The sequence below is a fragment of the Manacus vitellinus genome, unplaced genomic scaffold (assembly GCF_001715985.3).
Source record: "Manacus vitellinus isolate BGI_N305 unplaced genomic scaffold, ASM171598v3 scaffold_24_pilon, whole genome shotgun sequence".
In the NCBI taxonomy this organism is placed as follows: domain Eukaryota; kingdom Metazoa; phylum Chordata; class Aves; order Passeriformes; family Pipridae; genus Manacus; species Manacus vitellinus.
Genome location: NW_021939798.1, coordinates 10,581,798 through 10,593,754, shown reverse-complemented (window position 1 = coordinate 10,593,754; position 11,957 = coordinate 10,581,798). Strand labels below are relative to the sequence as shown.

Here is an 11,957-nt window from a genome sequence, read left to right as displayed (position 1 = left end):
AAATCCTGCAATCCCTCTGCCCTTCCCAAGTGCTGTGCTGTCAAAGCTGTTTGCCCCTCTTCCTTCCTCCTCAAAAACCTCTTCCTGGGGGTTTCTCTGCTGCTTGGCTCATCCGTGCCCAAACACGTGCTCCTGCAGCCTCGGCCTCTGGCATCGACCAGCAGCTCCATGGCACAGTTTCCCACCCGGAGCTGAGGAGCTCGAGGTCCAGCTCCAGGCTGCTGAGTTTCTTCTCACAAGGAAAGAGGGAATTTATTTCCCCATCGAAGAGTAGGAGGAAGGAGAGGAGGCCCAGCTCACTTTAGATCCGAGCCTTAAGCTTTTAGAATAAGGTGCAAAATAAAGGTCTTAAAAAGGAAAAAAAAAAAAGAAAAAAAAAGAAAAAAAAAAAGAAAAAAAGTCAAAACCAAAAAAAAGTGTCTGAGGTTTGAATTTTTTTTTTTTGTTTAAAGCAGCCTGTTCCTTTTTTTTTTTCCTTTTTTTTTTTTTTTAAATAAACTCCACTGTGCAAAACTGTGCATTTTCTTTGGTATCCACTTAGGTAGTTTTCACTTAGTACTTTTTCCTACGTATATGTATATTTTGTCTCACTTTAGACAGAGAATTAAATTCTCCCCCCAAAAATCATAATTTTGCTGGAGGCTACTGATTGGCCTGATATTACATAATGCCCCTTATGTAATTGGAAAGAGAGAAATTGATTCTAGCTATCAAACTACTGGCCTCAAAAGGAGTTTAGACTTTCTGGCAACATCGGCCTCTCTGAACTGATCACGAGCTTTTCAACCCAAAAAGTTCAACACTGACTTTTTTTTTTTTTTTTTTTTTTTTTAAATTACACAAGAGAAAATAAAAACTACACTGCAACAAAAATAACCATTTGTGTTCATGTAGTTAGCAGCAGCTTTTTAAAAAATAATTATAATAATAATAATAAGGCAGATCCTTGCCTTTGTTATGCCATTAAAAACATTCTTGTTCCCTAGAGAGAAGCATTCTGGAAAAAGTTGAAAAAAAAAATAATAATAACCCAACCAAAGCTTGCCTGCAAGTTCAAGTTTTGTAAAAAAATATATACATAATTTATTCTACAACATATGTGCCTTCTGTTCATACTTAGACATGTTTAGTGCTTTGTGTTTAGAGTTCGCTTTCTGTCGTCCCTCCTCTGAGGACAGCCCTAAAACCAGCCTGGGTTTCTCAGGTCTGCTGCCTTCCCACCACACTCTTCAACAGTACCGTTGTCTGAAAACTGTTCTGGGCCAACTTCTCAGGTCAACAACGTGCCTTTGACCGGTAGATGTGGGTTGGTTTTTTTTGTTTTTATTTGAAACTTTCAACCAAAAGGGAGAGGAAGAGTCCGCCGGTCATATTTCCGACTCCCGCCGCAGCGGCCGCGGCTCCAGAGGCACGCCGGCCTGGTTGTGGTGGTCCATGTCGGGGTGGGTGTCTGTGCTCATGCTCTCAGGCACCCCCGTGTCGATCTCGTCCTCCTCTTTGCTGCTGAGGGCGACCTCGTTCTCGTAGCAAAAGGAGTTCGCGTTCGAGAGAATGTATTTCTTCTCTGCTAAGTCTCTGGCACTGCAGATGGGTGTGTTGGGCACTTCGTATGTTTTGTGGAACCTCGAGTAGTCCACTTTGTAGTAGTTTTTCTCTTCGAAGAGCACGGGCTCGTAGCGGTGGCCCCAGAGGATTTCGTTGGCCAGGTAGGAGCTGCGGCACTGGGTGGTCATGGCGGTGGCCTCCACCATGCCCTCTAATATTACTACGATTTCAAAGTCAGCATTGTCCATGTCCTGCTTGCTCAGGTCATACAAAGGACTGTCCTCATCTATTTCGTGCACTATGGTGATCGGGGAGACCAGGAATATCCGGTCTATGCCGCTGTCAAACCCCACGTTGATGTCTATCTGATCCAAGGGGATGTACTCCCCTTCCGACGTGATCCTGGATTTGAGGAGCTGCGCTCGCACGTGCGCCTCCACCAAGTGGCTTTTCCTCAGGTTCCCAACGCGCCACATCAGGCACAGCTTCCCGTCTCTCATGGCCACCACGGCATTGTGGCTGAACACCAGAGTCTCGTTCCTCTTTTTTGGCTTAGCCATCTTTGCCATGACGGCCCCAATGATGAAGGCATCGATGATGCAGCCCACTATAGACTGGAAAACCACCATGAACACCGCGATGGGGCACTCGTCCGTGACGCACCTGAAGCCGTAGCCGATCGTGGTCTGGGTCTCGATGGAGAACAGGAAGGCTGCGGTGAAGCTGCTCACTTGAGAGACGCAAGGTTTGCTGTTCTCTTGGTTCTCCAGATCCCCGTGCAACAGTGCAATCAACCAAAACACACAGCCAAAAAAAAGCCAGGAGAGGATGAAGGTCAGGCAGAAGATAACCAGCATCCACCTCCAGCGGATGTCCACGCAGGTGGTGAAGATATCTGCCAGGTATCGCTGTCCCTTCTCCCCCACGTTAATAAACTGGACGTTGCAGTGGCCGTCTTTTTTGACAAAGCGGCTCCTGCACTGCTGCCTGGTGTGTACCTTGCCCTTCCCGTTCCCAAAGCCGTTGGCCACGGCCATGGTGGACAGCTTCATGCCGTCCTCCTCCGAAGACACGATGCTGTAGCGGTTGGTTCGCACGCTGCCCATCACTACTGCTGTGGACTGAGGTGCTTCTGCTTTAGAAAACAGTCTGAGTTTCTGCAAAACCCTTTGGAGAAACAGTTTTGAAAGTTCTAGAGGAACACACACACACGGAAAAACCGGGGAGAGGCCGGAGTCCCCAAGAGCCCCTGGATCAACCAAGGACAGTCTTCTGGCATGCAGAGTTAGCTCAGCAAGCAACCGTCATAGAGAGGGCATGGTCTGCAAGAGAAAGAGAAACGCTGTGTTAGCTCCTGGAGGGACAGGACAAGGAATCAAACCTGAAAGGATCAAGTTAAATTCCTCCTGCAGACCCGCAGGAAGTTTTCTTTTTTCTTAACAACACTCTGAGCAATGCTCAGCGATCACGACTGTGCCTGGACAGGAGTCACACCGTCACTGCGAGGAAGTCACTGCTCCTCCCCAGGGAAAGCCCCGAAGGCATCGTGTCACACAAGTCCCTGAGCAATATTCACTTTAAAGCTGGACATGCAGAGAATGTCTCTGCTATTTGCAACTGTGCTTTCTGTGTATTGGGAAACAAACAACTCCCTTTAACATCCATCTGCTCAAACACAAATACTGGAGATGTTTGTGGTGACTTACAACCTGTCCCCCAGACTGTTTGTCAACGACAAACCAGGGAGTTGCAAAAGGGAAGGTGACGTGTACAGAGAAAAGCAATAAACCTGGGAAGTGCAAATAGCAGAGGTTTCCATGAAATTAGATCTCATTTAATTTTTTTAATTAAGCTAGAAGAGTGAGCTGTGTACTCTCTGCAAACAGCAGGAATGAGGGCTGCATTGGTTCCTCTTTAACTCCAGAAACTCACCGGGATCTCCACGGGTTTTACACCCATATCAGGCATAAGTTGGACAAAGCAAACTAAACCTTGCAATGATGCAACTACCAAAAGGCTACAGTGGAGTAGAACCAGCTGAGTGTCTTCATAACACCTTTAGTAGCAAGAACCAGCCCCTTCCCCTCGGGAGCCCGAGGCAGTCGACTCCATCTCCAACAGGTAACGGCTCCAAGTGTCCCATGGGCCTTAAACATCACCAATTAAGACTCAGCTGAGAGGCTACAAAACCTTCTTCCTGAGGGTAGAAGCCACCAAACTTGTTTCAGGGAGGTCTGGCTTAGACCCAGGTTCAGCTTTTAACAAGTGCGTCATCCATTAAGTCGTGTTCTGTGTATCAGGAAATGGGACTGAAATGCTGCAGGAGAGAGGCCCTGATGCCACTGCTCCATCCACACGTGCCCCATGCAGGAGACAAGGCTAAACCCGAGTGCTGGGGAATGTCTGCTGTCCCTTTGTCATGGCAGAGGAGACTTCAGAACCATTTACCATAGCAGGGGATTAAATCACGATGCCCTCCCTAAATTAGTGTTATCAAAATTCATCTGAGTTTGTCCAAAACCCAACAAAACTGCAGCCACTGTGGAGCACAATCCCTTCCCACCAGGACCTCTGTCCCCCAGTGGTTTCAGTACTGTCTCTTCCTCTGACTCGAATCCCACAACAGTTGTAGATAAGATGTTTTCTCCTTTCCCAACAGCAGCTCCTAAAGCCCTGCAGAGACGTTCCAAAAACTTGAGAGATTCCAAACAGTTCCTCAGCCCTCCCACATCCTCCAGCCACATTACAAGGGCTTTAGCTCAGCAAACACCTGTTAGGAAAAGAGCAGGTGACAAACAGCACCATCATCGTGCTCTCAGCTCCTTGCAGGCTGCTCTTCCCTCCAGGACCTCTTCAGGCTTTACTTTTACCTCCTCTTTCTTCCTCACTCCTGTTTGTTGTGCAAGAATGTGTCCCGATGCCTACTTGCCAAGATTAGTCATCTGTGACTTCAGCTCCTACAAGACATTTTGGCAACTCTCAATAGGTTCAGTAATGCCCACTCTGAGCACAGCTCTCAGCAATGAACACTCACAGTGTAGCTGCCCTCTTACTTATTCTGTACATTTATTCTTACTTAGACAACTGCCTAAGGATCCACTTTCCCCCCCACCACCACCTTTTTGTTCTCGGGGTTTTTCATTCCCATCAGGATATCATTCTCAAAGATACAAAAGAATTCTTTTAATGCTCACTTAAATGATTTTTATTTTGGCTGAAAAACACTCTAATTAGAAACCTGAACACAGTAGGGAAGCAAAATTACTGTTAATACATTCCACACAAAAAAACTTCTTGAAAAGCCATTGCATTGCTCTGCAAATCGATCACTTACAAACCACATCCTATAATCACAGTCATGTTTGACTTCCACGGGCAAAGTCTGTTTTGTTCCAAGCTGATGGAAACACACAGCCCAGGAAACAGTTTATTTTGAAGTCTGGAGTTCGGTTTTTTTCCCCTGCATTGTCTCCTGGATTTTAGAGGAAAACTTGTGGTGGAGGGAAAGATAAGCTGTAAAGTCTAAAGTGTCTGACTATGCAGTTTCCCCCACAAAAGTCTTGACCTGAGGACATTTGTTTGAATTCCACAAATCACTGAAATCCTAATGGAGCTTCCTGCAGCGAGCTGGCTGCATTTAGAAGTTTGGGACCTGAATTAGGTATCCTGCATTGTCACATTCCTCCCCTGAAGGGCTGAGCACCTTCTACCTACTGCACCTTGCACAGCATTTCTCCTCCCTGGCTGCTCAGTGGTTGCTGTATCCTTGGTGGACCTGCACCCATTTGGCCCTAAGGATCCCTAAATCCAGGGGTGTGCCTGGGGACACCTTTGCAGACTGCTGGAAGTTTATCCCACAAAGATCTGGCATGTTCCATGCAGCACAGTCGTCTTCTTGCTTTTACAGCACTAACTGCCTCTCATCCTTGTGAGTGCTCGGAGTGGGGAGGATGCTGGGATGTGTGGGAGGGGAGCAGGACGAGCCCCGTGCACAGGGACCAGGCAGCAGGTCTGATCTCACTCCTGCTCGTGGCAGGTCCTGCCATGGATGCACTGGCTGCCCAGCCACACACCTGACCAGTGTTCACCCTGACCTTCACCAGAGGTCCCCCTCACAATCCCAGACACAACCAGCATGAAAATCCAATGATACTTCTCATTTTGCTAATCCACCTGCTGCTCCAAGGCAGAGCAAGGCTGCTGCCCCCCTCCCCACCCCGGCATCAGCTGCTGGTGGCACCAAAAATGCCAGTGTGGGACCAGCCCCTCAAACCTCCCCAGACAAAAAGAGCCAACCCAGTGCCCACCAACTCAGCCCAGCATTTGTGTAACTGAGCCCAGTGCAGCCAGACACACACATGCAGCTGGAAATTCAATCATCACTAGGTGTGTTATTATTATTATTATTAATCCAGGTTACCTTTCCTCCTGGAAGGGAGAACAAGCAACGCAGCTTGTAATTACCAGCACTGGCACTGACACAGCATTACTGGGAAGGGATGAGATGGGATGGGATGGGAGAGCCCTGGCTTGCTCCGCTGCGAGGGGATGCTTGGAGGAGCCGGGAAAAACGGGGCTGTGCTGCATCTGCAGCATTTCTGAGCCAGCATTTGGGGAAATGCCACGATGAGGAGCCCAAACCTCGCTTTTCCCTCAGCACCCTCCTGCAGCCCTTCCCTGGGGAAAGAGCTCACACCGCACGTTAAACTCTGCAACGAGCAGCTCGAAGGGAATTTGTGCAGAAGGTTAAAGACTGAGGCAAAACTCAGAAGTGCAAGGAGAGGGGGGGTGGAGAGGAGCACTAACGAGCGCTTGGAGCGGTTATTCCCAGGCTGACGCCACACAGCCCTGCGGAGAGAGCCGGGCACATGTTGCCAAGAGAGCACCAGCACCACCTCAGCCAAGCGCCTTCCCTGCTGCCCTCGGAAAACAGAACAAAGGAGCTTCTCGCCCCAGCGAAGCCCGTTCCCACATTCCTGCTCCCTGGCTGCCGGGCACGGCCACCCCTGTAACCTTTCTCCTTAAAAGTCATTCCCCAGAACTTCTCCGCTGGTCTGGGGAGGACTCAAGTTACACGGAGGGGTGAGCTGCTTCCAGGAGAAAGGTCTGTCCTTCACGGACAGGCAGTGGGGGAAAAAATAAAAAAAAAATAATAAAATAAATTAAAAAAATGATCAGATTATGCAGGGAAATGGGTGCGAAGAAATAGGAGAAAGAGGACAAGTGGCGTTTGCATCTGCTGTCCTGCCAAGGAGACGCGCTCGGGGTATTTGTAGCCGATGACAAAATAACTACGAGTGGAACAGCCATCACCAGGGGGTGTACGTGGTGCACCGGCTGCGAGGATGGAAAAGCAAACAAGTGTAAAGGTAAGGCTGAGGCACAGAGACAAGTGGGGGCAGTCCGCGGGGCGCGGAGGCGGCGGGACAGAGCTGCGGGGACAGAGCTGCGGGACAGAGCTGCGGGGACAGAGCTGCGGGGACAGAGCTGCGGGACAGAGCTGGGGGTCCCGCTTAACCCGGACACCTGCGGGTCCCCTCCTGCCCCCGCCCCGGGCACCGAACCCTCGAACCCATCTGCCTTTGCTTATCAGTATTTTTTCCTGTAGCTGTCAGGAACTAAGCTGAAACAATACAGCTCTTCACAGCCTGCGGGGTTTTTTTCCTTCTTCCTATTTTTTTTTTATTATATTTTAGCAGGCTGCTCTGAAATAAAGAAACCCCGCCGTTTCCATGCTGCCAATGAATGAAGCTACAGGTTCATTTCACACCCCTCTAAAGCACTCCGGACACTCAAAACCACGCATCTGAGCGCTGGGACTCGCTGCTTCTGCCCTGCCTCTTGTGCAGGAACAACAGGCGAGAAGAAGGGAAAGGGATGGAGCGGCGCGCCTTGAGCGACACGGAGTTGTCATGCGAACTTCCAGCCCTTCCCCAGGATAAAATATCCCGGGGGGGATGGGGGGAGCAGCTGGTGCATGGAAAGTTATAAGCACAAACAGATGCTGGAAGCAGATGCTCGGGCGCTCCAGCCATACCTATCGAATTATTCCAGGCACTGAGAATAGCTCGGGGATGGGGGCGTGAGAAATGCAGGAGTTCCCCCTCCAAGCCGGGGCACACAAGGGGAGCTTTATCTCGCGGTGTCGCGACACAGCATCGCCGATCGCCTCCCCCTCGGGGGGCTGCGCTCCGGGAGGACGGGGCTGAGGGGGGGGCGGGGGGCGAACCCGAAAGATGGAGAAAGGCGCTTCTACCTGCCGCGGGCCCGCGAGGGAGGTGGAGTGTGGAGGGCAGGGTGTAAGATCCAGTCAGCTGGGGGGACGCCGAAAGCCGGCCGGTTGCCGCCGCCCGCCGCTCTTGCGCTCCCGGCTACCCGCCCGCGGCCCCCTTTTTTGCGGGCGGCCATCGGGATGTTTTAATAGCGGCCTCCGCCGGACACGGCACCCCCCCGCCCCGAAGGCCAATGGAACGAGGAGGGAGTGGCCGGGGGGGCGTGGCGCGGGGGGAGCCGCGGGAGAGGGATCGGCGGAAATCGGGAATCGGGATCGGAAGCGGGGATGCTCCGGGGCGCAGGGGATGCTCCGGCGGAGCGGCGAGACCCCCGTCCACAGGGTCCCGGGAGAAGGCAGCAGGGGTCCGGCTTCCCGGTGCGGGGAGTCCCGGGAGAACGCAGCCCGTCTCCGGGTCCCCGCTGCGGAGGGTCCCGGGAGAAGGCGACAGGTCTCCTGGTCCCCGGCTCTCCAGTGCATAGGAGCTCGGGAGAAGGCGGCCGCTCCCCGGGTTTCCAGGAGCAGGCAGCCTGTCTCTGGTCCCCGGGTCTCCCGTGTGGAGGAGCCCGGGAGAAGGCGACAGGTCTCCTGGTTCCCGGATCCCCGGTGCGGAGGATCCCGGGAGAAGGCGGCGAGACCCCGGGTCCTTGGTGCATTGGATCCCGGGAGAAGGTGGCCGGTCCCTGGATCTCCCGCGCGGAGGGTCCCGCGCCAGAAGGCGGCGAGACCCGCGAGTTCCCATCTACCGGGGTCCAGAAGGAAGGCGCACCGTCCCCGATCCCCGGTGCGGCCGGTCTCCATGGTCCCCGGATGCCCGTGAGAAGGCTGTGCCGGTCTCCCGGTGCCCGTGTCCCTGGCACGGAGGGTCCCGGGAGAAGGCTGCCAGTCTCCCGGTGCCCGTGTCCCCGGCGCGGAGGGTCCCGGAGCAGCCGCGGTGGGTGCGGGGAGGGCTGTGCGGGGAGGCAGCGCCGTCGCTCCGTTTCCCGGCACCGGAACGCTCCGGGAGCGCCCGCGGGCACCGAGCACCTGCCTCGGGTACCCCCCTCACCCTCCCAACGCTGCGAGAAAGGCTTTTACGGGACTTCACACGCAACTTGGGAAGGTCCCGTGTGCTATCTGGGCGCCTGCTCGCTCCCGTTTCCATGTCTCAGGCTGATGTCTCGAAGCAGTGAGAAAAAAATTCCCGGAGGCAGAATTGTTTCGTCCCTTTTGCTCCTTTTTTTTTCATTTTAGTGAAGGGAAACGCGGAGACGCAGGTTATCCCGTCCCAAAGTCCTGACACTAACAGGGATGAGAAGCCAGGCAAACACAGCACAGCTCCTAGGCTGAAAATCCTTCTTTTTAACTCAAATCAAATGTCCCTTCCAAAACAAGAGCTTTGATCCCTGGACTAAGATCTTTTAGAGCACGGCTGGAAGCAAGAGCAGTATCAGCCTGGCTACAGTGTGTGGGATCCATGTCTTTGTTCCCTGGCTCACCTGTGGCAGCTCGGTCGGGCTGGCCAGGGTGGAAATATGTAGAAACCAAAATGATTTTTAATAGCTTGTCCTCCCTACAGTGAACGTGGCCTAAGATACAGAAAAATAAGGGTGAAGGGTCTGGCTGGGAGCCTTGCAGGAACAAAAACAGCCTTGTAAGCACAGCCTGAAGTTTGCCAAGCCCTGATGGACAGTGCAGGGGTGTTAGGTTCCAAGGCAGGTGTCCACTGCAGAACACGCTCCTGCTGCCCCCGGAGAGCTGAGTTCCCAAGTGCCAACAGCTGAAATCCAGCAGGGAGCCCTGTCATGTGCTGCAAAACTAAGAGCCAAGGTGACTGCTGAGTGCAAAGGGGGCAGAGCACACAAAGCTTCAGAAGCTGGCATAAACACCTCGATTTGCACCCAGGACTGCGACAGCAGCCTCTGCAGCACCCAGAACTGGGTACTGGGGATGCTTGTGGCACTGTGAATCAGCAGGCAGGTCTGCCTGGAGCTGCTGAGGGATAGACTGGTCCAAGTGGATCGGCCACTCTCCTCTGAGGAGCCTCTTACAATGGCCAGAACAGGCTGTAAATATGATTCCTTACTTTCCACAGCAATGCCAGTGCCTGCAGTCGCTCCTTGTTGCTTAAACTCTCCTCCTCACTTGTTTCCTAAGTTTACAACTCCGACATGAGCTGTCTTTAAACCTTCAGTGGAGGTGCTTTCCTCTCTCATGGTGTAGATGTTTTAAGAACACGCTCCTCATGCACTGCCCCATCCCACCAACTGCCTCTGCTGGCACTGGCAGCGTTTGCCGAGTTCCCCACACTCCCAATGAGGAAGTGCCACATTGTTGCAGCAATAAACACAATGGCCAAGTGCAGCCGGTTCAGAAGAGCCCGGTTTGTGCGCTCAGGATGCACAAACTTAACGCGAGAGGGAGGGGGAAGAAGAGACAAGTGTTTCTGTACATTGAGCAATCGGGCACGTTGGGCAATCGTGCTGCTTGTGAGTTGTTCTTGGGTGGCTCTGTTCGTTTTGAAGTGGAAGGAAAGTCCTCTAGCAGTCTTATGAATGGTGAATCTGGAAAAAAAAAAATCTATAAGAGGTAATGAGTGCAATTATCTTGTTCATTCAGTAAAGCAAAGATCATTAAATCCACCGGATTGGAGAGACAGGCACAAATCCTGCACTGCTCGTGTCCCTGGATCGGACAGAAATATCCCTTGTTACTCAGTGTGCTTCCTATGGACAGCTAAAACAGCAACAATTTGACTCACTTGGAAGGAGAATGTGCCCATCTATATGGAAATGAAATAAGGTAGAGCTGCAATCCACTCTTGGGAAGAGATGCTCTTCTGAGAGCTCACACTGTGAGCTGGGCACTGAGTCCAGCAATTCTCTGTACAATATCCATAAGATATTTATGGATTGCAGCCTGACTTTGTAGACTCTTACTCAGCCTTTACTCATGCAAACTGAGTGATAAAGACTACAGAGCTACTGGACCCAGAGATCTCAGATCCACTGGTATGAGTAAGGGTAGAGCACATACAGAACCATTTTTCAGCTCTCCAAAGTCAGAGCAGCTCTGCTCAGAAAGCTCTTCTTACAATGAAATATCGATTCTAATCTGTCATACAGGCAATGAAAACCAGAACAGAACCATCTGCATGGACTTCAGCAAGAGAAGTCCTCCCAGACCCCCAAACGGGGAAGTTGAAGTTACAAGAAAAGTTTCTAAAAAACCCTTTCCTGTTGCAACAAGGCAGGACAAAGAGGGTGAGAGGCAGCTGAAAACTTAACCCTCAAAGCTGAGCAAGGATTTGTTTTCCTTCTCTCCATGACTGGTTTTCTAATTTGACTTAGCCCTGCCTCAGAAATCTCTCAGTGCCTTCTGACTGAAATATTAGGAGGGTGGTGTGAAATGGCCATGGGCTGAGGAGTTTTCAAGACAAGACCCTTTATGTGCAGAAGAAACAGCACCAAGGGATAGGAAGGGCTCTGGGAAGGCAGAACATCCCTATTTCATACCAGGAGGGGTAAGAAAAGGAGCCAGTGGCAGAGCAGGATGCTTTCCATAGGCAGATCCCGGGCTGTGCCAGTGAAAGCAGAGGCTTTTCACCCCCTTTTTCTGGTGTGGTTCTCACCACCTCAGCTTGCAGAGAGCTGCAGATGCCCCAAGGAAGCAAATGGAGAGTTGTGTTGCAGGCACAGCCCCTGCCAGCTGGGAGCAGAGGCTTTAGCCCCCGTCTCACTCCACGGGAGATGTTATTAAATTGCTTTTTCTGTCTTGGCGCTGAAATGACCTAATTATCAGATTGCATTTAGTCTTCATCTCTCCAAGTGGCCAAATCTGCTTTGGTTCTCAAGGATTTTATTGCCAGCTGAAAATAGCTTGATTGTATTGTGCTTGCAAAGAAAACATGGTCTGGTGGAATCAAAGCAGTCCATTTCCACAAGATGGGAAGAAATGCCATAAATAACACGTTGGGCTTTCTTTTTCTTTTTTTTTTCTGGTCTCACCATTTCCATGCATGTAAACTGGCATAAGTTTGCCTTTCTTCTCTCACCATTAGGTCAACTGGAAAAAATTCATCAGGAAAAGGTGGTTTCCCCATTCACAGCAAACCCCTGGGGTTTAGACATTAACTGGGTCTTTATAGGTCTGATGCTGGGAT

General features: G+C 51.4%; 1 protein-coding gene across 1 annotated transcript; it reads right to left on the bottom strand.

Moving 5' to 3' along the window:
• Positions 1-481: 481 nt before the first annotated feature.
• KCNJ2 (potassium voltage-gated channel subfamily J member 2) lies at positions 482-2,917 on the bottom strand. The gene has a single exon (XM_008921800.3). The coding sequence runs from the start codon at positions 2,649-2,651 to the stop codon at positions 1,368-1,370; it is 1,284 nt and encodes a 427-aa protein (XP_008920048.1). The 5' UTR covers positions 2,652-2,917; the 3' UTR covers positions 482-1,367.
• Positions 2,918-11,957: the final 9,040 nt, after the last annotated feature.

Bases quoted from the DNA above. Each gene is read 5' to 3' on its own strand.
- KCNJ2 (XM_008921800.3), bottom strand. From the start codon at position 2,651: ATGGGCAGCGTGCGAACCAACCGCTACAGCATCGTGTCTTCGGAGGAG.